Source organism: Bemisia tabaci, chromosome 6 (genome assembly GCF_918797505.1).
Source record: "Bemisia tabaci chromosome 6, PGI_BMITA_v3".
Taxonomy (NCBI): Eukaryota; Metazoa; Arthropoda; class Insecta; order Hemiptera; family Aleyrodidae; genus Bemisia; species Bemisia tabaci.
In genome coordinates this window covers 44,880,741-44,903,843 of record NC_092798.1, presented here as the reverse complement: position 1 = coordinate 44,903,843, position 23,103 = coordinate 44,880,741, and the positions used below count along the sequence as shown (strand labels likewise).

At 39.5% G+C, this 23,103-nt stretch overlaps 2 protein-coding genes across 2 annotated transcripts in view; both read right to left on the bottom strand.

The window, feature by feature from the left end:
* The window catches only part of LOC109042908 (uncharacterized), a 166,674-nt gene that overhangs the window by 19,789 nt on the left and 123,782 nt on the right, over nt 1-23,103 (bottom strand). The window contains exon 3 of the mRNA XM_072301575.1: nt 751-858. Coding sequence (XP_072157676.1) covers nt 751-858 — 108 coding nt within the window. The remainder of the gene's footprint in view (nt 1-750; nt 859-23,103) is intronic.
* Nucleotides 8,001-11,341, bottom strand: LOC109042907 (uncharacterized). The gene is made up of 2 exons (XM_019059884.2): nt 11,015-11,341; nt 8,001-10,051 (listed from the first exon to the last, which is right to left on the bottom strand). Exons 1-2 carry the CDS (start codon nt 11,069-11,071, stop codon nt 8,240-8,242), a joined length of 1,869 nt encoding a protein of 622 aa, XP_018915429.2. The 5' UTR covers nt 11,072-11,341; the 3' UTR covers nt 8,001-8,239.

The window sequence follows — 23,103 nt, the reverse complement described above, 5'->3', positions numbered from 1 at the left end:
GGGATCAAAAACTGGAAAGTACCTAAAAAAAGTTTTCCCCTTGAAATGAGGAAAAACGTCACAAACCGCAAGTCGAAATCTTAATTAGAACTACAGGGTTGGCCGGTGATGCGTGACTTTTGAATAACCCTGTATAAGAGGAGTGAGTTTCAGTAAAATTAGAATCAGTAATAACCCATCTTTTTGTTCTTACTGCCATTTTTTATCTGATGAGAGTTTCATTTAAACCTACAGGAATGAAATACGAAAAGCTATACATGTAATCATAAGCTGCATCCATTGTGAATATTTCAAAACTAGGATAAACGTAAGTGAAACTTTAGGAGAACAGACACCTATAGAAAAAGAAAAAAAATCCAAGAAACGCCATGAATGAGTTCCGCCAAAAATTTTCGGTGGGTGGACATTTATTTTGGGCGCACGTTACTCAATTGCTCAAAGGAGCTTTGCAGCTAAGAACCGAGATTTTTCAGTCACAAGATAGTGAACATGAAAGTGCTTAATCTTTGGAGTTGTACCATTTTCGATACGAACGAAATACTTCCTATGTAAAATGGAAAGGTCAGATGTGTGTATTTGAGAACTGCCGATATTGTACGTGCTGCTCGGGAAGCGGAACATCGAAGTTACAGGATATTTGTATCAATTTCGTGGAATGACTGGGAGTTTTTCGTATTAACGGTGAGGTTAGAACAAAAACCCGAGCCCTGCAATTATTGAACAAGTAGCTGAGAGAATTTTAATACGTACCAACTGGATGGAACCTGGAGATCCCTTCTCCACACCTGGCTCGGCCGTAGAGCTGTTGTTTGCAAACAGTCCATGGTCCGAAATATCCTCTCTCCGTCGAGAGACCAGCTGCAACAAAAGAACATACAGAAAAATTAGCTCAGGTATGCCTTGGTGGATATAACTGCCCTAGTAGCAGTGGCTGTTGAGAAAAATTGTAAAAAACTCGTGAATTTTAAGAGATCTCTTAAGATTAACTTTAAAACCACTTAAAAATTACGTGAAAAAACTGAAATATTTGTAGTAGGAAACTCTTTTTGGGGCTTTTTTTACATAAATTTGAAGCAAAATTTTAAGTAAATTTAGAGTAAAATTTACGTTTTTTTTCTTCTTTTTTCTAACTTCCTGCGGGCAAAAATGAGGAAAAAAAGTGATGAACAGGAAAGTATAAAAAAAACAGTTGCAGCCCGTAAAAATTGAGGATATAGTTAATTGATTTTTACCTAAATTTTACATTTTCTTTTAATTAAAATAACACTATTTTCTTACTTAAAAAAATTCCTCAAAAGGGTTTCCTAAAACGAGTATTTTAAGAGTTCTTTTACTTAAAATTTCCGAACTTTAAAAAATGTATAAATTTTTACATTTTTTTGGACAACTCTTTGTAGAACTTTTTTTAAGAGCTATTCCTACTAGGGTGATGTTTCTGATTTTAAGGTTTAAGCTCGGATTAGGAGGAATCGAGAACCCAACCATTCTTATGTGAAGGAAGCCCTTTAGAGCTCCTCAATGCATTCCTCCTGCATTCACTCTTGGACTGAATTCCGCTCGGGATCAGATCGAAAGAGATGGAGAAGATTCAAGGACGTTTCAAGGTCGCAAAAGCCCCGCAGTTACCGCGCATCGTCCGCATTTTCCTGAAAGTGCAGTTTACCATCGAGGAACGATGCGAGCGTGAGGTCCGGCCCAAGTCGAGGAGAAGCGGACAGCTTTCTTGGAGCATGTCCGATTTTTACGCCCGCATTCCTGGGGTTCCGAAAACGCTAGAGGTGATGCTCGACCGAAAGCTGTCGGTGTTTTATGGCCGTCTCGGAGACTTGCACTGCGATCAGTGTCCATTTAAATTGCTCTCTCATACTCGGTGCGCCGCGCCGGGCCGGGCCGGGCGCACCGACCGGTGGATTCCGTCCCCGTTCCCGAGTTCGAATTCCCGCCGGATCGTCATTATGTTACCATTAAGACGAACACGCTAAATTGCAGCCACTTGGGCATTGCCAAATGGTATGGCGATTTGTTATGATTACAGGCCAATATCCTCTTGAGCGAAATTTTAAATCGTTCTCAAAATCTTACTAAGAATCGTATTCAGCTCACTGGTAAAAAAAAACCTCTTGGACCAATGCCGCGGTGCATTGACTTCAGAGTGCAGTTTCTTGTCGCCGGATTTAAGAGTCTTGAACTCTTGAATCCGGCGACAAGAAGCTGCACTCTTGAACCAAGAAGTTTTTTTTACCAGTGAGGGGTCGTCCATAAATGAATCAGTGAGAACGAAAACACACCAACTCGGAAACAGGAAAGTAACCAAGACACACACAGAACTGCACAGTAAATGAAGAAATTAGTCTAAGAAGAATATTTTTTATGCCGGAATACAAGCACTTAAGGACATTTTAAAGGTCTAAGTTGGAACAGATGTGCTAACTTTAATGACATTTGTAAACATTGACCGTCTTAAATGAAAATTGAGCATTTTCGAGTTACCGAGTTGGTGTGTTTTCGATCGCAACTAATTCAAATTACGCAAGGCACTTTTTCCGATGTTTTGATCCCCCATAAGGCACTCGTAAGGCTAGCCTGGACCCCCTCAAATAATTACGTAAGGCTGGGCAGACCCCCCTTCTATCATTTAAATGCATAATTTAATTATAAAAATGGTATTCAAATGAAGCGGTATTGTTTTCAATATTACTAATCGCTGGTAGGAGATCATAAAAAATAACAGTTGTATTGAAAAAATAACCAGTTTTTAAATTCAAAAAGTTCAGAAAAAATTAAATTTTAAACAAAAAACAATAAACGTCTAAAGAAAACGAACTTTGGACCAGTCAGTATTTAAATTAACGAAATTTGGAAGAAATAAATTATAAAAAAACGAAAGTTTGACAAATAAATACGGCTTACGTAAGGCAGCGCTAGACCCCTCCTACCCTCCCCCGTAAGGCACCTCTTGTCCTTCGGATGGTCTGATTCTTCCACCGTCGATATACCGTTTTTAACGCGTATCCTTGCAAAATCTATAGATAATGCGCAAGTAGTGCGTAATCTAGGTCAAATTCTTGTCGAAAAAAGCACGAGTTTTAATTATCTCGAGACAGGTAGGGAAGTAAACTTGCCAACTCCAGCGTTAACCGGGTCATGGTCCGTTTGGGGTTTTAACGACCGCGCTCCCTTCGATGAATCAAAACAAGGGAAACGACCACCAACTCCGGTTTGTTTTCAAGGTCGTCCATCTCGCAAATCGATCAAAACTTAAGGGAAACTGAATTCCGCCGCAGCGATTCACTCAGGATCAGGTTCGGCAAATACGTTGCGAGTGCGGCTTGAACTGGAGTGCAATGGTCTACACTAACAGAAATGAGGTATTAGGTGCTACTACACATACACACTACACAGATGTCTTTATATTTTTGGTAATACACGATGGAAGCTACATTGAAAAAAAAATCTCGGTGTATTTACTAAGAAAAGGGTAAAATTACCAAGAATTCAGGGTTCTATTTGATCCCAGTTTTTTCTTGGTAAAATTACCATTTATGGAATTGGTAATTTTACCGAGAAATCTCGGCAAAATTATTGAACTTTCTCGGTAATTTTACTGGACCTTGGTAAAAACGCCAATATTTATTATCGACTGTGGTAGAATTACCGAGATAAAATGGCAAAGTTACCGGGAATTGATTACCAATAAAAGTGGTATTCTTACCTGAGAAAACAGTAAAAATACCGGTTTTTAGGTAAGCTTACCAGTCTGTCTTGGTAAAATTACCAATAATTGGTAAAAAAAAGTGAGATGGTAAAGGTACCAACGGACCTTGATAAAAATGCATAGAATTTTTTTGCAGTGTAAAAAATTCAAACTTTGAAGCACGGAACTCCGAGAAAAAAATCACAGCTATCCTACCGTTACAACGGTAGTAATGTCACACGGGATTCCACCGTAGGAGAACCGTGGATTTTGATACTTGTAACGATGAGCACGGTGATATGACCGTGTTCACCGTAATATTACTGTGGGCACAGGCATACTGTTATGAGCATGGTTATGCTACCGTGCTCATCAAAAATATTACCAAAATCCACGATTTCACTATACCGTGGAATCCCGTGTGACATTATTGCCGTGGTAACCGTCGTGTTTTCTTTTTCTCCGTGAAAAAAGTGCAAGGAGTTATATCCTAAAATTGTGGTACCACTCACATTTTTTTGGATGATTTGAACATTTCCAATAAACTGTGACAGTACCGAAACTCAAATAAGGATAGTACCGCAACATCTGGGTTTTGTGACGTAATTTATTGGGGCACTGCCACAATTAATTGGACATGTTCTGTTCATATCGTCCAACAACCCCCTGCTCTTTTTTCTGTGAGCCGTAATAAGAAATCAGCGCGTTTTGTACCCATCATTTTACACCTCTTTCTCACCGAAAAATTTGATCGTCCACTCGAGTCAAAATAAATTAATGCTACCCTAATCCTAAGGTTCACGTGATCGGGTGATTTCTAGGTGTACTGCGTTTTTATTGATAAGTTTAAAGTACCGTGTATATCTGCGTGAGGATATTATAGCAAATTCTACTCATTTGCTGGATGTGTAGATGCATTTTCGATAGCCGTTTTGATTTTAGTTTTTCAGAAATTTGGATTGATGTTTCTGATATGACGTATACAGAAGCTCCTCCTTCATATCGTTCGTTGATAGACCACGGTGAAATCGGGAAAATTGCGACAAGAGAGGCGATTTTGACAATAAGGGTAGGATTATTCAAATGTGTAAAAAACCATTTTTAATCGTAATTTTTCAAAACTTGACGAGGGATACTTTTTAATTACAGTAATGATGTGTGCTTTTTGTCGACCTTGATCGTTGCTTCACGCAAGTTTTTAATACGCAGTTGAAATTAACTGAAAAATCGTTCGTGTACTTCGTTATTTTGCCCACGTGAATCGGAGAGAAAAAAAAGGACACAGGCATGATGGTTTTTAAAATTTTCCCTGGTGGACGAGTAAAGTTGAACTTATGTGATCTGGAAATTGACAAAGCTTTCGCAAATTTTAGCAAGAATGATGAGAGCACCTGTTCATGTACGTGCTGGCTGTTACATTGTTGACGTCATGACTTTGAAAGTATTAGCTTATGACGCAAATCAACGTCAGTTTTTTTTTTATTTGAATTAGAGTGGGGAAAAAATATATACATAGGTATAGCACTTTTACATCGCCTTACGCTCTCACGATGCATTCTACTTAAAAAAAATTGTCACTGTAATACTGGAGCTGTGCTACCATTATGAGAAATAAAAAATTCATATGGAATTTATTTCATGGAAATATTTCTCAGTACCGAAATGCCATTTTGTAATGAGTGTCTGGCTTGATAAAATTTGAATAATTTGAAAAAAGTTCTTCAGAATCTGACAAACAGAAAGTCTATATACATGGCTTGTCTACCTGGTTTTCAACATTTGAAAGTTAATGAAATGAAGGGGGAGGGGGACGGATATTGACATCTTTGAAAAGCGAAAGGAAAATGAAAGAAAAAACTATTAAACTTATGATAATAGAGACATCAATTTTACCCATTATTTTAAGATTAATGGTATATATTCAATTTCTAAGACTCACATTATAAATAATTTAATTGTTATTATTAAATATATATTTCTATCACAGTTATGATTTTGATATTGCTGTTAACTAAAATGATAAATTTAGAAAATCACACTATTTTATATTTTAAAATTTCTTGCTAAATAGAGGTGCACGTGAAAACCGAGTGCTCGGATCACTTTTGTCTCTCGCAAAATCATTTCACTTGTCAGATATAGTCCAGGCAAACAAGGAAAAGAGCCTGCGAAAATCCCGGGTAGCTATGTTTTCATCGATTCCTATGTAATTTTTGACGCTGAATCCGAATTTCAACTTTGCGCCATTAAATTCGGACCGGAAAGTTGCCAAATTTGGCAAAAATGGCCTAAAATCGGCCTTTTTTCCGGATTATGGCCTGTAACTTGCTAAAAATTGATCTGACGATAAAATTAGTTATTTTCAGAAATAAAGCTCGTTTTTCCTTTAAAAAAGGTCCTATACACTTTTTTGCTCAGGGCAAAATCAAGCGCGCTGGCGGGCTCCAAACTCTGTAAAATGTGCGAAAATTGCGCATACTGTAATGTGTTGGGTTATCCTTATTATTAACATCAATTCATTTCACTAAGTGTAAATTTTATCATCTGCACTTAATTTGTCCAGAAATCACTCGTCGGACGATTAAAACAGGAGACATCGGGCAAAAACCGCGAAAAACACAATTTTCGCTCATTTTTTAAAGTTCAGAGCCCGCCAGCGCGCTTGATTTTGCCCTGAGCAAAAAAGTGTTTAAGAATTTTTTTATAGGAAATTTAACGAGCTTTATTTCTGAAAATAACTAATTTTATCGTCAGATCAATTTTTAGCAAGTTACAGGCCATAATCCGAAAAAAAGGCCGATTTTAGGCCATTTTTGCCAAATCTGGCAACTTTCCGGTCCGAATTCAATGGCGCAAAGTTGAAATTCGGATTCAGCGTCAAATATTACATAGGAATCGATGAAAACATTGCTACCCGGGATTTTTGCAAAAACCTAAAAAACGCGATTTTCGTTCATTTTTCAAAGTTCGGTGCCCGTCAGCGCGCTTAACTTTGCCTTCGGCAAAAAAGTGTATAGGAACTTTTTTACGGGAAATTTAACGAACTTTTTTTTTAAAACAACCAAATTGTCGTTAGATCAATTTCGGACGAGTTACAGGCCATAGCCCGCAAAAAACCAAATTTTTACTCGTTTTTCATAGTTTGGAGCCCGCCAGCGCGCTTGATTTTGCCCTGAGCAAAAAAAGGTATAGGAACTTTTTTATAGGAAATGTAACGAGCTTTATTTCTGAAAATAACTAATTTTATCGTCAGATCAATTTTTAGCAAGTTACAGGCCATAATCCGGAAAAAAGGCCGATTTTAGGCCATTTTTGCCAAATCTGGCAACTTTCCGGTCCGAATTCAATGGCGCAAAGTTGAAATTCGGATTCAGCGTCAAATATTACATAGGAATCGATGAAAACATTGCTACCCGGGATTTTTGCAGGCTATAGCCCCTTTCATGGCTCATTTGCCTGGACTAATATGCAACGAAAAAGAGGAGATTCATCGTCAGCTCAGCGGTTATTTTCACAGGCCGAAAATTCCAATGTTTTGGGTTTTTGACTTATTCGTTAAAATAAAAGCTGGCCATCTCGACATTCACTAATTTGAGAGGAACAGGCGGGCACTCGATAAAACCTCCGTCAAAAATGAAAAAGAAAAATAATTGGTAACAATTAATAATGGTTATTATCTGTGAAATGCAGATTTTTATTCAGGAAAGATCTGGTGACAAAAGCAATACACATAGATTTCTGCGCCTTCTGTCCGACAGAGATGTGAAGTTGTTCATATGAAGAGGAATTTTCTGTATTCACTTGTACTGTGTACATTTTTTGGTTCCTCGCTTCTGGCAACCAAAGGATGGAGCGGTATTGGATTGTTTGCAGTAGTATTGAGAGCAATGGAAGGGTAGGCCCTGATAGGATTAAAGAGAAAGCGTCCATACCTATAGATACCCAACTTGAAAAAAATTTCATTGACTTAACTCATTTTTGCCACGAAAGATCGAGTTTACCTTTTTACTTGTTTACGTGTGTTTTTTTTAAATCAGGGAAAAAAACAAAATACATCATTCGTAACCTATATAATAACCTATATTTGTAACGAATATTTTCTACAATTTAGAGGGAATATCAAAATAGAATAATAGTGCTTGGTTTGGTGTTAAAACAATAATGGAGGGAAAGATACATAAATGGTAGTAGATTCATTAATAACATTAAAAAGCAGAGCAAATAGGAATGAAAAAACGTAGCTCACTTTATAATAGGTATTTCCAGATTAGGTATAATATGCGTGCACTGGAAAAAAAACACATTGGATCTTGAGTCCAGACTCTTGAAAACATCGACAAGAAAAAGGACTCTTGATTCAAGCAGATTGAAGCTTAAATCAAGAACCAAGCCTCTTAATTTGAGCGGATTTCCTTTTGATTTAAGCTTAAATCTCATTGAATCAAGAGTCATTTTTCTTGTCAATGTTTTCAAGAGTCTGGACTCCAGATCCAAAGTGGTTTTTTTTTCTCCAGTGTGCTTTTCAATTCGGAGGCGGACCTTCAATCATTTCGGTTGATTCCCTTCAGAGCTCGCAATTCTGTTCGCCACATCGTTCAGCAACGTACCATACGTACCCAACCTACTTAGCGTATTACTTAAACCCATCAGCCTTTTACCGATCGGGGACGCATTGGCGACGGCCATTCCCAAATCTGTGACCAACCCCCGGGTATCCACATTATAATCACTGAATTTTCCGTCCGCATCTCTCGTCATGCGGACATTTTGCGTTACGGCCTTAGCCGTTCCTAACATCAACGCCGTCGTCGGGAATTTCATCAGCACAGTCTCTGCCGTTCCTGCCGCGTACTGCTGATTCAGTATCAATTTACCCTCTTCGTCATGCTCGAAGAACTCGAAGCACTGCTTGACCATGTCGTACGTTTTCTGCATCACAGGCCCAGTCACCACGTCCGTTAAGCTTGGCGGTGTATTGGATGAATTTCGAGTTGGACTCCGGCTCCTGGATGGACTGCTGATACCGTTTGGTTTCCTCGACGGACTGCTGGTTGGACTACGGCGTGGACTTTTCTCACCTCTTCTCCAAATCAAATTTCCGACGCCGCGGACATAGCCCCAACTTTTCGTGGCCGTCCCGGTTATATTCTCCGTCACCAGTCCCAAAGCTTGACCGGGGATGAATCTTACTGCTTTCAGAAGGCAATCGAACAAGTTATCCTTCTTGAGAGCCTGTATTAATTTTTCCTCTGACGCTGAGTTCGAGAAGGACCTATTCCGGGACGGGCTCTTCCGTTCGTTTGCGGAAAGAAGATGATTTACCACTCCAGGTGCAGTTTCTGCGAATGATCTACCGCCTAGACTTAGATTATCTTGAATTTGTGCACTCTTTGAGCCCCTGAATCTTCTCGACGCTGCGTTAAAATAGTACTTGCTCCCCGAAGCAGCCCTATCAAAGTATTTCCTTCCCTCTGTGCTTACGGTATCCCTTATAGGGGCACTTTTCTCCCAGAGCCACCGACTTCCTTCTCTGGCGTTTTGAAGGACGCTTGCGGCGAGGCCCTGACCAGCTTCATAATTGGCCTTGTTGCTGAGAGTGCTATAAGCCTTCTGCAACAACCTCCTTTTCAAATTCTGATCAGCGTCCTCTGTCGGCAGACCTGTCTCATGATTGGCGGTTGCCAACTTTACACTTTTGTAATGGGATCCATCGGTTGGGTGCTCCAAATTGGAGGGAAACAAAGATACAGCTTTTATGAAGCACGCAATTTGATGCACTTCCCCAAAAAGGTACCTTGGGGCGTGTCCGGGAGGTGAATTGATACTTTTCACGTTGCTTTCGGAATTACGCCTGGTAAAATCAATGAGCCATTGACTCCCATCTTTTAGCGAACGACTGCTCCCATACTTCTCACTGAGTAAATTGACCAAACATTCCAGATCGAATCCTTCAAAACTGGCGATTTTCTCTGGATCCTGCATATGATCGGCGAATTTTGTTGGAGCAATTTCTGATTTACACTTGATTATGACGTCATCATTTTGACTATCCCCTGTTGCTACATTTTCCGAGCATATTTGGTATATTTCTTCGAGTATGCGTGGCTGAACGATGACTGAGGGTTTTACGGCCAATTCTGGAAATTCGTGTGATGGTTGATCGGTAGCTCGATTTATGTCGAAATAACCTGCGTCCTGAGAATTTCGGACGTTGAAGTCTTCCCTTTCTCCGTAATTTTTCACCCATTGTGACTTGAAGAAACTCGAATTCGGATTTTCATCTTCTCCTTGATCCTTAAGGTGAATGAGATGTTGTTGGTTCTGCTTTGTGTCATTTCTCTCGGTGACAACAGTCTTCTGAAATATTAAAACGGACCCGTAAAAGAAATGGGATAAACGAATTTAGTGTTTGTAGTTCATATTGGAATCAGACGATTCAAACATGCCACTCGCGAGAAAAACCAAAGTCAACGTACGTTGAATCGGAGATCTAACGAATATCTGATGACAATATTCTAACCAAGATGATGTAATCATTGTAACAATAATCAAACACAACAGCTACAACTACGATCTAACTATTTGACTACTCCGCGGAAGTTAGCCTAGAAAAATTGTGATGTAAAAAACTTGACGAAAAAAATTTACCATGCAGTTTGGATTTACTTGCATAAAATATGCTGAAATTAATTCAACAACATCCAATTAGATCAGGGTGTCTAGTTTTGTTTATTTTGGTAAATCCTGATTTTTCCTGATTTTTGACTGCTAATTCCTGATTTCATAATTATTCCAAATCCTGATTTTTTACGGAAAAAAATTATTCGGACGAAGAGAGGAAAAAGTCGGACGGCCGACTTTTCTCAAATCCTCGTGAAATCGGTATTAAATCCTGATTGACCTCAAATCCTGATAGAATCGGGAAAATCCACCATAGACACCCTGCTGATCCTATCATTTATTTTTATTTTTAATTTTTTTTTCATGGAAGGTCTGAATTGACGAATTCAATAACGCTGATCGTTCAATTTGAAAATGCCCGCCATTTTTAAGAAAAGCTTTGGTGAAAGTTAAATCTGAAGAATGCTAACTATTGCTGCAAAATTTTAAATTTGTCTCATTGTAATTGCAAACTTCAGGTTTGTTAATGACAAATAGTTTCCAAGCGAAAGCTTTAGAGATAACTCGCAAAGATTTCATTCGAATTTTGCCTACAAGGTCGTCATAGGAGGGATGTTGAATGCTCCTCTTTCAGCAAGACATTGAATTCGAGTAAAAGAAACGAGTGCTTAATCAAATAACATTGAAAGAAATACTCACAAAAGAACCAGAAATAGCTGTGAAAAGTACGACCAAAGTGACCGTGCGAGAAATCATCGCATTGAAAGTTACGTTGAGAGTTAAGTTAGTTCACAAGCTTTGATGTCTGAAGTGTTTCAGTCATGGTGGAATGTTTTCAAACAATTTTAATAGTTTCTTGCAGAAAATTCATTCACAATGACCGCGCGCACGGCCCACTAAACGGATACTAAAATCTGCTTGATTTTATTTTCATCCCAGCGACGTCTAAAAATTGTAACGCAATACGGTTTTTTACTCCAGTGGAGCTCATTATTACACGTAGTGGAAAAGCGCAAAGAGACATTGGTTTAAAAAATGTAGTTGCTCTCTCCTCGTCGCTCCGCCCATTCACGGGATTAAAAAGTCGATAATCTCATGATATACAGGTACACGACTCAAATGAACTATTTCTCATGCACCATGTCGTCAACATGCTTTCCACTCGTCAGTGGAGAGGCGTGAACGATAGATTATCCATATTTCTCCCTTTGAAGCTATGGTAGAGAATCGATTTTTAAGGTTTTTGTTGCGAACACCCTATTTGGACCGCGTTAACCAGAAAGGAACCAAGCCACATCAGCTTTGCCAAATTTAACAGGGAAATTTCATTTTTTTACGAGAGAACGCCTGTGCAGATTCCTTTGAAACTTTTAAGGAATTTGCTTTGTATTATGGAGAAAATTCACTGAAACTTGCACAAAAATCCGCACAGCCGTTTTCATGTAAAAAATTAAATTGCCCGATTAAATTTAGCAATAGCTGATGTGGCTCGGTTCCTCTCTGTTTAACGCGGTCCGTTTATCCATCCTTTTCCATAGGATTGAGTGGCACATCAATCGTACATCGCAAAGCACGCCGCGCCACCACTGCGACTTGTAAATCACTTGTAACTCACGCAAATCAAGAAGTTGCGCCAATCAGCGGCTGCAATGAGACATTTTCTGAGGAGGGCGTTGATTACAGATTTTATCGAGAAAAAAAGAGAGCCTTTGAGACTTTGAACCACGTTTCCTTCTCCTAAATTTGTGTCACATCTTTCCGGAAAAAATACCTCAAAAACCCCGCGTCAAAGCTACAGCCGCATGATTATTTAATTTTTCCTGATCATTTAAACATATGCTACTGACCTTCATAAATGAGTCAAAAACTGGCGCACGATGGAACAAGTCAACGTGAGAAGTTGGACGAAAAGTGAAAACTTTAAAAGCTCATATTTACGTTAATCCGAAACGTCGAACTTTTAATAGGGGTTCCCTTGGTTTTCTCGTAGAATCTTGTTTCAGAAGCACCCCCTGAAAATATAAAATCTGACAAAATCAAAATCAAAATTTGCCGTTTACTTAAAAAAAAAAACTGTCCGACTTTTTCCGAAAGCTCGTTCCACTGTGTGGCGTTTAAAATCTGTCGGGAAAAAGTAGATACATGAGAGGACCAGTGTATCAAGTTTGTAAAACAACACAGCGGTAGTCTTGCGTTATTCAAGTTCGTTATTGGTGAGTAAACTCTTTCAGGCCTCAAGATACGTTTAAACCGATGTGATCGTCAGTCTTAGGCCCGCAATAACTCGTCAATTTTATGAGGGAGAGTATAGCTAAATTCGTTTTTATTCAATATGTTCTTCACGGGATACTAAACACGGTTATCATGGTCGCCAAAAATCGCCACTTTGAACTAACTCTTTTCTTGCGAGTTAAATCGGGTGAAATTTTTGTGCAAAAGACCGTGACTCGTTAAATTCCTTGCAGCTTGATGTATGATCCACATTAGGCATAAATTATAGAGATATTGATTTCCATCTCTCAAAGCGCCTGATGGGACTACATATTTTTGAGGGGATATAGAGAGCTGAAACTATACACACACATTGGAAAAAAAAACACATTGGATCTTGAGTCCCGACTCTGAAAAACATCGACAAGAAAAACTACTCTTGATTCAATCAGAATCTAGCTTAAATCAAGAACCAGGCCTCTCAGTTCAAGCGGATTTCGTTTCGATTCAAGCAAAAATCCGATTGAATCAAGAGTAGTTTTTCTTTTCAATGTTTTCAAGAGTCTGGACTCGAGATCCAATGTGTTTTTTTTTCAGTGCACGCTTGAGTTTTACCACATTCGATGCTTATTTCTTGGTACTAAAATCAAAACAAGAACATAAGTTTTATTTCCGACCCATACCTAACTCACGTGACTTAGAACTTTCATTCACACCTCACTCATTGACGCATTGAGTCCGTGGAAATAGAGAAATTTCGAAGGTAAATTAATTCCTCCAGGGCATTCGCTCGTCACCAGGCCGCCATGCAATTTGAACTGACCGCCCACACTGCCATGCTGCGGGAGATAGCACTAAGTTCATGCAGCTGTGAGCCTCAAAGCGCGTAAAGCTATGTGTTAACCGAGGCCCATGTTGCAAATGCACTTACTGTCTATCTCAACAAGGCAGCACGAGGAAACGCGTCAATTCGAGTTGGAAGTTGGAAAACAAGAGCTTGGCCCGAGTGATTTTTCAGCTCGTTAGGAGCCATTCTTCGCGAGAACTAAGCTTTTAATGGGCTTTGGGCTTACGCTTAATGTTGACTGACTTTAAGGAGTGAATTTTCAAGCGCTAAACCTTCGGCGTTACAGGTTTCGCTGGAAAAAGCTTTTACACGCGGGGGCGGCTTTGCGGAAAATGCTATTTTCGGGATTTTTATTCGCAAGCAGTGAAGAAAAGAATCGAAATGGCGTGTTGGTTTCGAGGAGTGTCATCAGTCTCAACGACGGATCAGTTCTGCGTGCCGCGTATTCTGCCGTGCTAAAGAAAAACGCCGTATGAACATTCGAGAATTGCCAAAATTCCTTCGATAAAATGTTTATTTTAGAGAAAATTTATGAATATTTTTCCTTGAAATTTTCAGGAACTCTAGGTGAAATTACGAACAAAATTATCTGAAAAATTGGAAGTAAAATATTCATAAGTTCACCAGGAAATTTGGCAACGCTTGAAGGTTCATAAGGCGTTTTTCCTTAGCACAGCAGTATGCTAAAAGGGGTCAGCTGCACGCAAACTAAACTCTCGACCGGTGATAAAGAACTATCATGATGGGCACATCAAGAAAGTCTAAAATCTATTCCTTTACGCGCGATCTACTTGGTTTGTTACGCACTATTTTAAATTTACCTCGCGTGTGGGCAGTTTGTTTTTCAGGTTTACGGAGAGACAGACTTAAAAAACAACCGGCAACGCATCTGCATTAAATCGCATACACACTTCGATTTTGTAATTCTGGCGATGTTATGCTAAAAAATGTATGGATTTTTCCCGTGATTTCAGATACGGAGTGAATTGCAAATGCAATTTCGAAGTTTTAAGAAAAAAATTTCTGCTTTGAGCTTTGGAGCTATTTTGCAGGAACTCCCTGGAAGGATGAAATAAAGCAAAGTCAATTGTTATGGATGAGATGAAGACTTGTATGATTTACTGCGATACACTGTTTGTCGAAAAATGTTGGTGCAATACATATTTTCAAAATGTAGATTCTACATGTACATATACTAAAGAGAAGTTGAAAAAATAACCAACAAGTTTGTAACTACGGGGTAACTTTAATTTGTATTTTTCAACCAGAATATAACTTAAAGTGGTACCAGAAAATACAGAAAAAAGTACCACCGCAAGAAAACTTCTTCAGGAAGAAATAAGTGCTCTCTAGTAAGAGCACGTGGATTACATAGAGGATCATATTATTTCAGCGATGTCCAGTGGGGGTATTGAATGGACCACTAGACAAGGTACGAATCTATACATGCTGATACATTTTTCTAAAATAGAATTTCACATAAAACACGAGGCTTGCATCGAATATTACTGAAATCAACTCCTAACTAAGAATTCACGTTGTTATTTTACATTGGCTGCGGGAAATTTGAATTTCCCGCTCACGAGAAACTCAATACTGTATGTGAGTCCAATCGCGCACTACAACGGTTTCGGCAGACTTCTCAATCGAACCCTGTTCATTTTCCACCCTGTATTGTTCAAACAATGAACAACTTGTTATAGCTGAGCCAAAGCGTCAAGATTGAGGTTGCACGATTTTCATACCGCAGGGACTGACATGGTAAAGTTTGGTGTGCGATTTGACTCACGTAGACCACTGTATTATCATGAGCGGGAAGTTTGATTCACGCGTCAAAAAACGTCAAATATATTAGTTAGGAGTTGGTTTCAGTAATTTTCGTAGCATAAATCGTGTTTTACGTAAAATTTTGGTCGGGAAGCATGTATTAGAATGCTTAACTTCGTAACTTGTCCATAGTGGTCCATTTTACAAAAAAGGCCGTTGCATCACATAGGCTATGGTCAAGATCCCGTCACTGTCCTCGCTATCGAGCTGAGCGTATCAGCAGCTTCCAGGGCTCTACCGACTGGACTCGCCTTAACGACGGCCAAGGCCAGATCCTTCATCAACCCTTCCCGATTTATTTTATATTCCGTGAAGTCGCCTCTCTCATCTTTCTTCAGCGTCACATTGTTCGTTATCGCACTGGCCGTTCCTAAGGCTAAGGCAGCCGGCGGGTACCACTTGATTATCGTCTTCGTCGCTCCGGATGTATACATCTGGTTGATCCTCAAATTACCCTCCTCGTCATGATCGAAGAATTTCAAACAACCCTTGACTTCCTCGACGAACTTCCGCATTCCATCTAGTTTCACCAAGTTTTCCACCGTCAAAGGGGGTGATTCTTGCGTGCCACCGTTCGGAGACCCGAGCTTTCGTTTGTTTTTGTTAAAAGCCACCTTGCGAAGCAGATTCCATCCGAAACTTGTCGACTGCTTGAGGGATTTAACCGCTTGCCCTGGTATGTTCAAGGAGCTTGTGGCTTTAAGTATGCACTTGAACAGGTCATCGTTCTGAAAAGCTTTCAGCGGCGATTGGCTACTCGACCGCCGGCTGACGAAAGAGTCTCCTCTGTTGGTTCTCGTTCCGAACATAGACCTAAGCCATGTGAATCTGCGAAGACTATCTTTACCAGCGTTTGCCGCAAGGGATCTTCCGTCTTGACTGACATTGCTAGCGAGTCTTCTAGTCTCCTTACTCGTCTTGCTCGCAAATTTTTGGCTTTCTCTGCCAACCGTTCCGACTGCTTTTCTGCCTTCCGTATGTACCGCTTGCCCAGCATCAATAGCTGCATCTTTGATCCTCAGTCCTACTTCACTCACGCCTCCCTTGACTTTCCCAGCTGTGTCGATGGTACGCTCTTTCACTGCTGAGCCAATTTCCGAGCTCACACTCGATGCCTTCTGAGTAAGTTTCCTAAGTCTAGATTGCAAATTTTGATCGTAGTATTCTGGCTTTTGACTCGGAGGGAAGGATTCTGGGTAATCAGCTGTCACCAATTTGACACTTGGCACAGATTTTTCAAATGATGTTTCTTCCAAATCAGAGGAAAACATTGACACAGCTTTGACGAAACAGGTCAGGGCATGCAGTTTGTCAGGAAGACTCGCTCCGTTATAGCTAGGAAAGTAACCGATATTTTTCCCGGTTGTCTTGAGATTTAATCGCTCAATGTGTTCTATCATCTGTTGACCTGACTTTTGCATCAAAAAATTATTCCCGTATTTTTCGCGGACGATACTAATTAAACATTCTGTATCGCATATAGAAGATTCATTTTCAGGTGAGGGGGTACTTTTTAAATCAGCGTCGATTTTGCTTTTCACAATGATTTCATTAAATTGATTGGTCTTTGACGGTGCATCCTTTAGACATTTGTGGTACAGTTTTTCAAAAGTGTACTTGTTATCGACACTGGTAGTAAATTGATTAGTCAAAAAAAGGAAATCCTCTAAGGATTGGTCGTCTGTTTTCTGCTTCTCGGAGTGACCTTTTAGGATAGAATTTTGAGCATACTGATTGATAATGTTTTGATTGCCATCGTGACCTCCTCCACTCCAATGCGATTGGAAGGAAATCTTTCTGTCTTCAATATTCTCGTTGTTGTGATGCCTAGATATTCGCTCGTATTGATAGCTGACAGCTTTTTCCAAGCTGCCTGCCTCCTGAAATTAACGGAAAAAGTTGGTATGAAAAAAAAAAAATCATAAAATGAAAATCCTCTTTATTCTAATAAAGTCATTTTCAAGAAGCTCGATGGACGGGGTGAGAAAGGGAGTAATACGGTCCATATGGTCCGGAGTTTCAAGTCCGCAAGTGGGAAAATCTTCTCTATTCTAATAAAATCATTTTTAAGACACTCAAACGTGCCGAACATAGTGCGGCCGGTGTTGAACGTATATTAACGTTAGTGCCTGCAAGACTATATGAATACTTCACGCATTGCGCCAAACAGTGCGGTCGACGTGAAGCCCATATTAGCGCCTCCAAGACTGCGTGAATATTTCTCGCATTGAGCCAAAGGCGGTGCAGTCAGCCAGTTAGCGTGAGCTGCATATTAGCGCATGCTAGAGTGTAGGAATGCGGTGGGACTGCGTGTTATCATTTTTGAATATCTGCTCCAGTTTTTATCAAGGTTAACAGGGAAAATATCTTCCTTCATTGTAACAATTTAGAAACTCGGATGATGTTTAATTTTTTTTTTTGATACATTAAAAGAAAATAAAACGAACGTAAATATCGCATCGAGATTTTCGATACGTTTAATTGAGATCATTTGGGTAAATTCGCGGAAACTTTTCCGAAAACCTGTGTATAGCTTTTCAAAAACATTTATTAAAAATAAAACCCCTTCCATCCTTGTAATGGGTAACACCCAAAATATCGTCTTCAACTACGCTTCAACTTGAGATTCGGGTCACTTGGTTTCAAAATGTTACATCAGAGCCGTAAATGTCTCTTCATTCTTTGAATACACATCAGAGCAGCCTCGAAATTTCCAAGACAATCAATTGAGCATTTGTTTTTAGTGCAGTGAAACTTGAGAGGATATGGTAGGGAGGGGGCATTTAAATGTCTGTAACGCAGCAACAAAACTATCAGAGCTTGCCTACTTTTTCTGCATTCAGGAGGTATGATTCTCTTCCTAAGTCCCTTAAGTAAAGAAACTTAACTTATCCATTGGATGTTACTAGGCAAACGGACAAATCTACATTGTTAGTTTCCAAAAAACCTTTGTGTGTTAGTTTGGATTAGTAACATGTGTTATATGTGTTATGTACTGACGCATACGAAGTCGGGATGACACAGTATGTGTAACGAGGGCGAGAGGCCGGAAATAGGGTGCGCTCGCAAAAAACCATTCTGTTATCTATTGAATTTCAAAGCCACTTGAATGTTTAAATCTTCATATGGTATATTAGAAAGTACGTATGAGGAGAGATATTTTTTTCAGAAATTTAACATGCATGGAAATAAAATTAAATCAATAAACAATACTTGAAATGTATCACTTACAAAAAAACTGACAATACATGCGAGAAGAACGATTCCGACCGTGACAGGAAACATTGAATCAAGATTTTGGTGGGCAATAATGACTTCAGTGTAGTCGCTTTCATTTGTGAACTTAATCCCTAGAAATTCGAACGTTTACTTCAATTGAACACTTCAAATATATGTGAGCTATCCTTCACACAACTCAAAACTCGACTAAGTTTACCTTCATGGCTTCATATTACTTGAGCGCCACAAAAAAAAACGAGTGGTGACATTTCACTCTCTGGTCGCCACCAAATGCAACCTACGTAATGACATGCAGCGTATAAAAATGGGCTGGCAATTTTGACGGATGGTACGCTCCTTGCAAAGCATGCGTTCAAAATTAGTTTGTCTCTCCATGTGGCAATGCTCATGGTCTACGATTGTTTTTTCCTTCTTTTTTTCAGCTCTTTTGAAGCAGGCTAGAACGCTTTTACAGCAGCTACTATGCTTCAAAATCCGCGAAAAGCTGAACACTTCGTGGGGACAGTGTACCTATCGCACATAAAATACGGTCAATAAAGTAATCACGCTGAGCACATCCGGAATTCGATGAATTCATTAAAAAACGCAGAATTTGCATGGTCTTATCAGAGGTTTTCAAATTCACCGCGCCAGTGGGCACTGTTAGGTTGATGTCCGTCTCAAATTTTCCCAGAGTACATAAAATAACCTAGTGACTTTTAAGCAAGTACCATTTTAAGAACTCATTCAGACCGTGATTTTAATCGTTTTTAAGTATACTTTTTTCCCTAATTTATTTGTGTTGCACAATCTGAAAACCTCCGAACGATTGAAATTATACATACGCGAGAAATATGTGTTTCAATTTGCGAGATTCTTTATTCATTTAGGTCAGGGTTTTTCCTATCTTTCTCGCGGTAAACCTGATTGCCCCGCAGTGGCTAAGAAAAATGTGCCCGTAGAATAAAATTTGATAGTGCATGATGCTACGTGCGCGATGCGTAGTTAAGGAGTGGACTTTAGACATTTTCAATATATTCAACGTAATTTTCGTATGTTCCATCGACAAAACAAAAAAAAAACACAAAAAAAAAATTCTGTTAGCAGCGTCCATGGTACGCAACGGACCCATATCAATTTTCAGTTGCGCGGACATAAAAAAAGAAATAGATTCGCGTGGAGCTCACACTGAAGCAAAAACTCCTGCAATACGGCGGAACAACTTGCGTTTATAAAAGAGTGAAAGTGTTCAAACCGGGGAATTTTATTTCGGGAAAAAACAACTGCCCATCCATTTCAATATTAAAATCCCACTAGGCGAACTGTGTTGGAACATACAGAAAAAAAATTCCAATAATCCAGAAGCAAGCCTGGGACTTAGGTCTCCTCGTAGGATTTTTTTTTTTCGTAGTGATCCCCGAAACACGCAAAATTATTGCCCACACAATATATTTACCTGGTATGGAAAAGTTGCATGGCAACCTGCTGACAATGCCCACTTCGATTGACGCACTTGGCAAGTTGTTTTACGTGACGTTCATCTGTCATCACTAGCGGCGAGACAAAGTTTTAAAAAGTCGTTTTCAGTCTTCTTTTTCAAATGAATCAGTGAGTTCGAAAACACATCAACTCGGAAAAAAAAATTGTTCAGGAAACACCTAAAACTGCGCAGCGGGCGAAGAAGTTAGTGTAAGAAAAACCTTTTTGGTGCCAAAGGAAAAGTACTTAGAGACTTTGTAAAGCACCATAAGTTGAAATCTATACACCATGTTTGATGACAGAGAATTAAGCGTTTAAAAATTTCTCGGTTGGTGTGTTTTCGTTCTCACTGACTTTCAGATACCGATTTTTCATAGCCTGCCCTGAAAATTTTATATTTTTCGACGTAGATAGGTAACGCTTGAATATTTACATATACAGGGTTATCCAAAAGTCACTGACCACCCCTGTAACTTTTTTCCAAATTGAGATAGAAGTTTGAAACTTTGGGAATGTTCCTCGGTCTAAGGTAGCAACTTTTTGGTCCCCCCAAAATTTTGGGGGGCGGCCCCCCTTAAGGGGGGCGGGGGCTAACTTTTTTTTTTCAAATGGCAACCCCCCTTTTGTGATACCTCATTCGAAAGATAATAAAAAAAGAAAATTTTTGGCGCAAACCGCAAGTCAAAATGTTGATTTTTGACAAAATGGCGGCCGGTCAAAGTTCAAAATGGCGGAAATTTGGCATTTCCGTTTTTTACTGGCGGATTGGTCTGAAACTCGGAATCTAAGGGTTTTTTGGGACGAGAAAGACGATTCTGGCATCGGTTTTCCAGAAAAGTCAGTCCTTTTCAAAATGGCGGCGGTCAAAATGGCGGCCTAGAGCGAGAAGTGGATATTTAGGCTGCTTATCGTTGGATTTGCATGAAACTTGGTATCTGGGGGTATTTCGGCACGAGAAGAACGAATCTTTCATTGGATATCTGAAATTCCGACGAATTTCAAAATGGCGGCGAAAAAGTGGCGAGAAATCAGTTTTACGGCTGTTTACCGATGTATTTGCATGAAATGCGATATCGATTATTTAGTATTTCAAGAATTAATGAAAGATTTCTTTTTATCCAGCCAAAAACCACCAGGATATCGAATTTCATGCAAATCCATTGGTAAACAGCCGTAAAACTGATTTATCGCCATATTTTAGCCGCCATTTTGAAATTCGTCGGAATTTCAGATATCCAATGAAAGATTCGTTCTTCTCGTGCCGAAATACCCCCAGATACCAAGTTTCATGCAAATCCAGCGATAAGCAGCCTAAATATCCACTTCTCGCTCTAGGCCGCCATTTTGACCGCCGCCATTTTGAAAAGGACTGACTTTTCTGGAAAACCGATGCCAGAATCGTCTTTCTCGTCCCAAAAAACCCTTAGATTCCGAGTTTCAGACCAATCCGCCAGTAAAAAACGGAAATGCCAAATTTCCGCCATTTTGAACTTTGACCGGCCGCCATTTTGTCAAAAATCAACATTTTGACTTGCGGTTTGCGCCAAAAATTTTCTTTTTTTTTTATCTTTCGAATGAGGTATCACAAAAGGGGGGTTGCCATTTGAAAAAAAAAAGTTAGCCCCCGCCCCCCTTAAGGGGGGCCGCCCCCCAAAATTTTGGGGGGTCCAAAAAGTTGCTACCTTAGACCGAGGAACATTTCCAAAGTTTCAAACTTCTATCTCAATTTGGAAAAAAGTTACAGGGGTGGTCAGTGACTTTTGGATAACCCTGTATATAACTTGTTGGTACAAGGTATACTGAACCGAAAAAAGAAAACCGCAAAATCGGATGGTCATCCGTTTCCCTTAAAATGGCTAAAAATTGGTATTTCCGATGAAATACTTCGATTTTTCCCTTTTCCCGTCGCTGTTTCGAGCACTTCCGATCATTGCAATTTCGAAATTTCCTTCTGCGTGCAGATGCTTCTATCCGTAAGTGTTACGAAACCGTAGAAAAGTGAAAATCGAAAAAAACCCGAGTTGGTGTGTTTTCGAACTCACTGATTCAAATACTATTGAGATCTCACAAATGGTTGTTTGATGAATCGAGCTTGCACAGCCAACCAATGGAACCTCTTAAAAACGCATTGATTCTACTAATTTTGAATATTATCGCTTAGATTGTGTAAAGGCGGAGAGCTTTCATTTCTCGCTTCGCGATATTGTTTTTCAGTGCTATCATGAAGTTCAAAGTCCAGCAGTTAAATTTTTTTTGTGAAGTACTGACTCACATGCAATATATGTAATGAATCTTTGCATCCGGAAGACTTTCGGCCGGACGTTGAACGTCCGAAATGCGTCCGAAATTCCGGATACAAAGTTTCATTTTAATGCACGTAGGTGAATATTTTTTGAGCATTTTTAACTCCTTGACGAATCCATGTGTTTCCTCCGTCCTTCCAAATATTTTATGGAGAAGTTTGTGCTGAGATTCAAAGAATCGGAGTGCGACGCTCTAAAGATCGCACTGTTTTTGGTTCATGTAACTATTCTCAGTTTTATGTAAGCGATATTTCAAACCAAACTGAACCGTAAAAATAGTTCGGTGATAAGAACCAAACTGGATAAAAAGATCAACTGAACTGTTGACGCTTGTCAGAGCCGAAAAAACAATTCTATGAGCCGAAACGTGCGGATAATGTAAGACACCGTACTCCGGTACCCCGGTTAATTCTTACGGGTTTTTCTCAGTACGATCAAACCACAGTTAGAAGTATTTGAGTACAAATACATTTCATTGAGAGTTTTCTGTTTTGAACTTTTTGAGGGCTTCAATTCATCACCCTGTATTTTGTATACAAAAACTTGGCGCGGCGACGCGACGCAACGAGACGGTATCGCAGGAATGGCTGTTTCCGAGCTCTAGCAGTTGACATTTACATACGTGCGTGTTGCGTATCTCAACAGTTGAAGGCGCAAAATGAGTCTATTCGCATCTGTTCAAAGGAGTGCTCGCTTTATCTGACAAGAGATACGAGAAAGTATAGTTGTTCAAAGCTATCACTCAAACTCAACATTCATCTCGCAGGCTAATATTCAAACAGGCACATTGCGTTATACCGTCATGGATGAGCGAACATTCATTCATTCAATCTTGGATTTTTTCTGATTTTAGAATAGAGTATTATATTGAACGTTTTCATGCTACAAGGAACTATATTGTG

Bases quoted from the DNA above. Each gene is read 5' to 3' on its own strand.
- LOC109042907 (XM_019059884.2), bottom strand. From the start codon at position 11,071: ATGATTTCTCGCACGGTCACTTTGGTCGTACTTTTCACAGCTATTTCT. The intron at 10,052-11,014 runs GTGAGTATTTCT...TTAATATTTCAG, and splicing joins CAGCTATTTCTGGTTCTTTT to AAGACTGTTGTCACCGAGAG.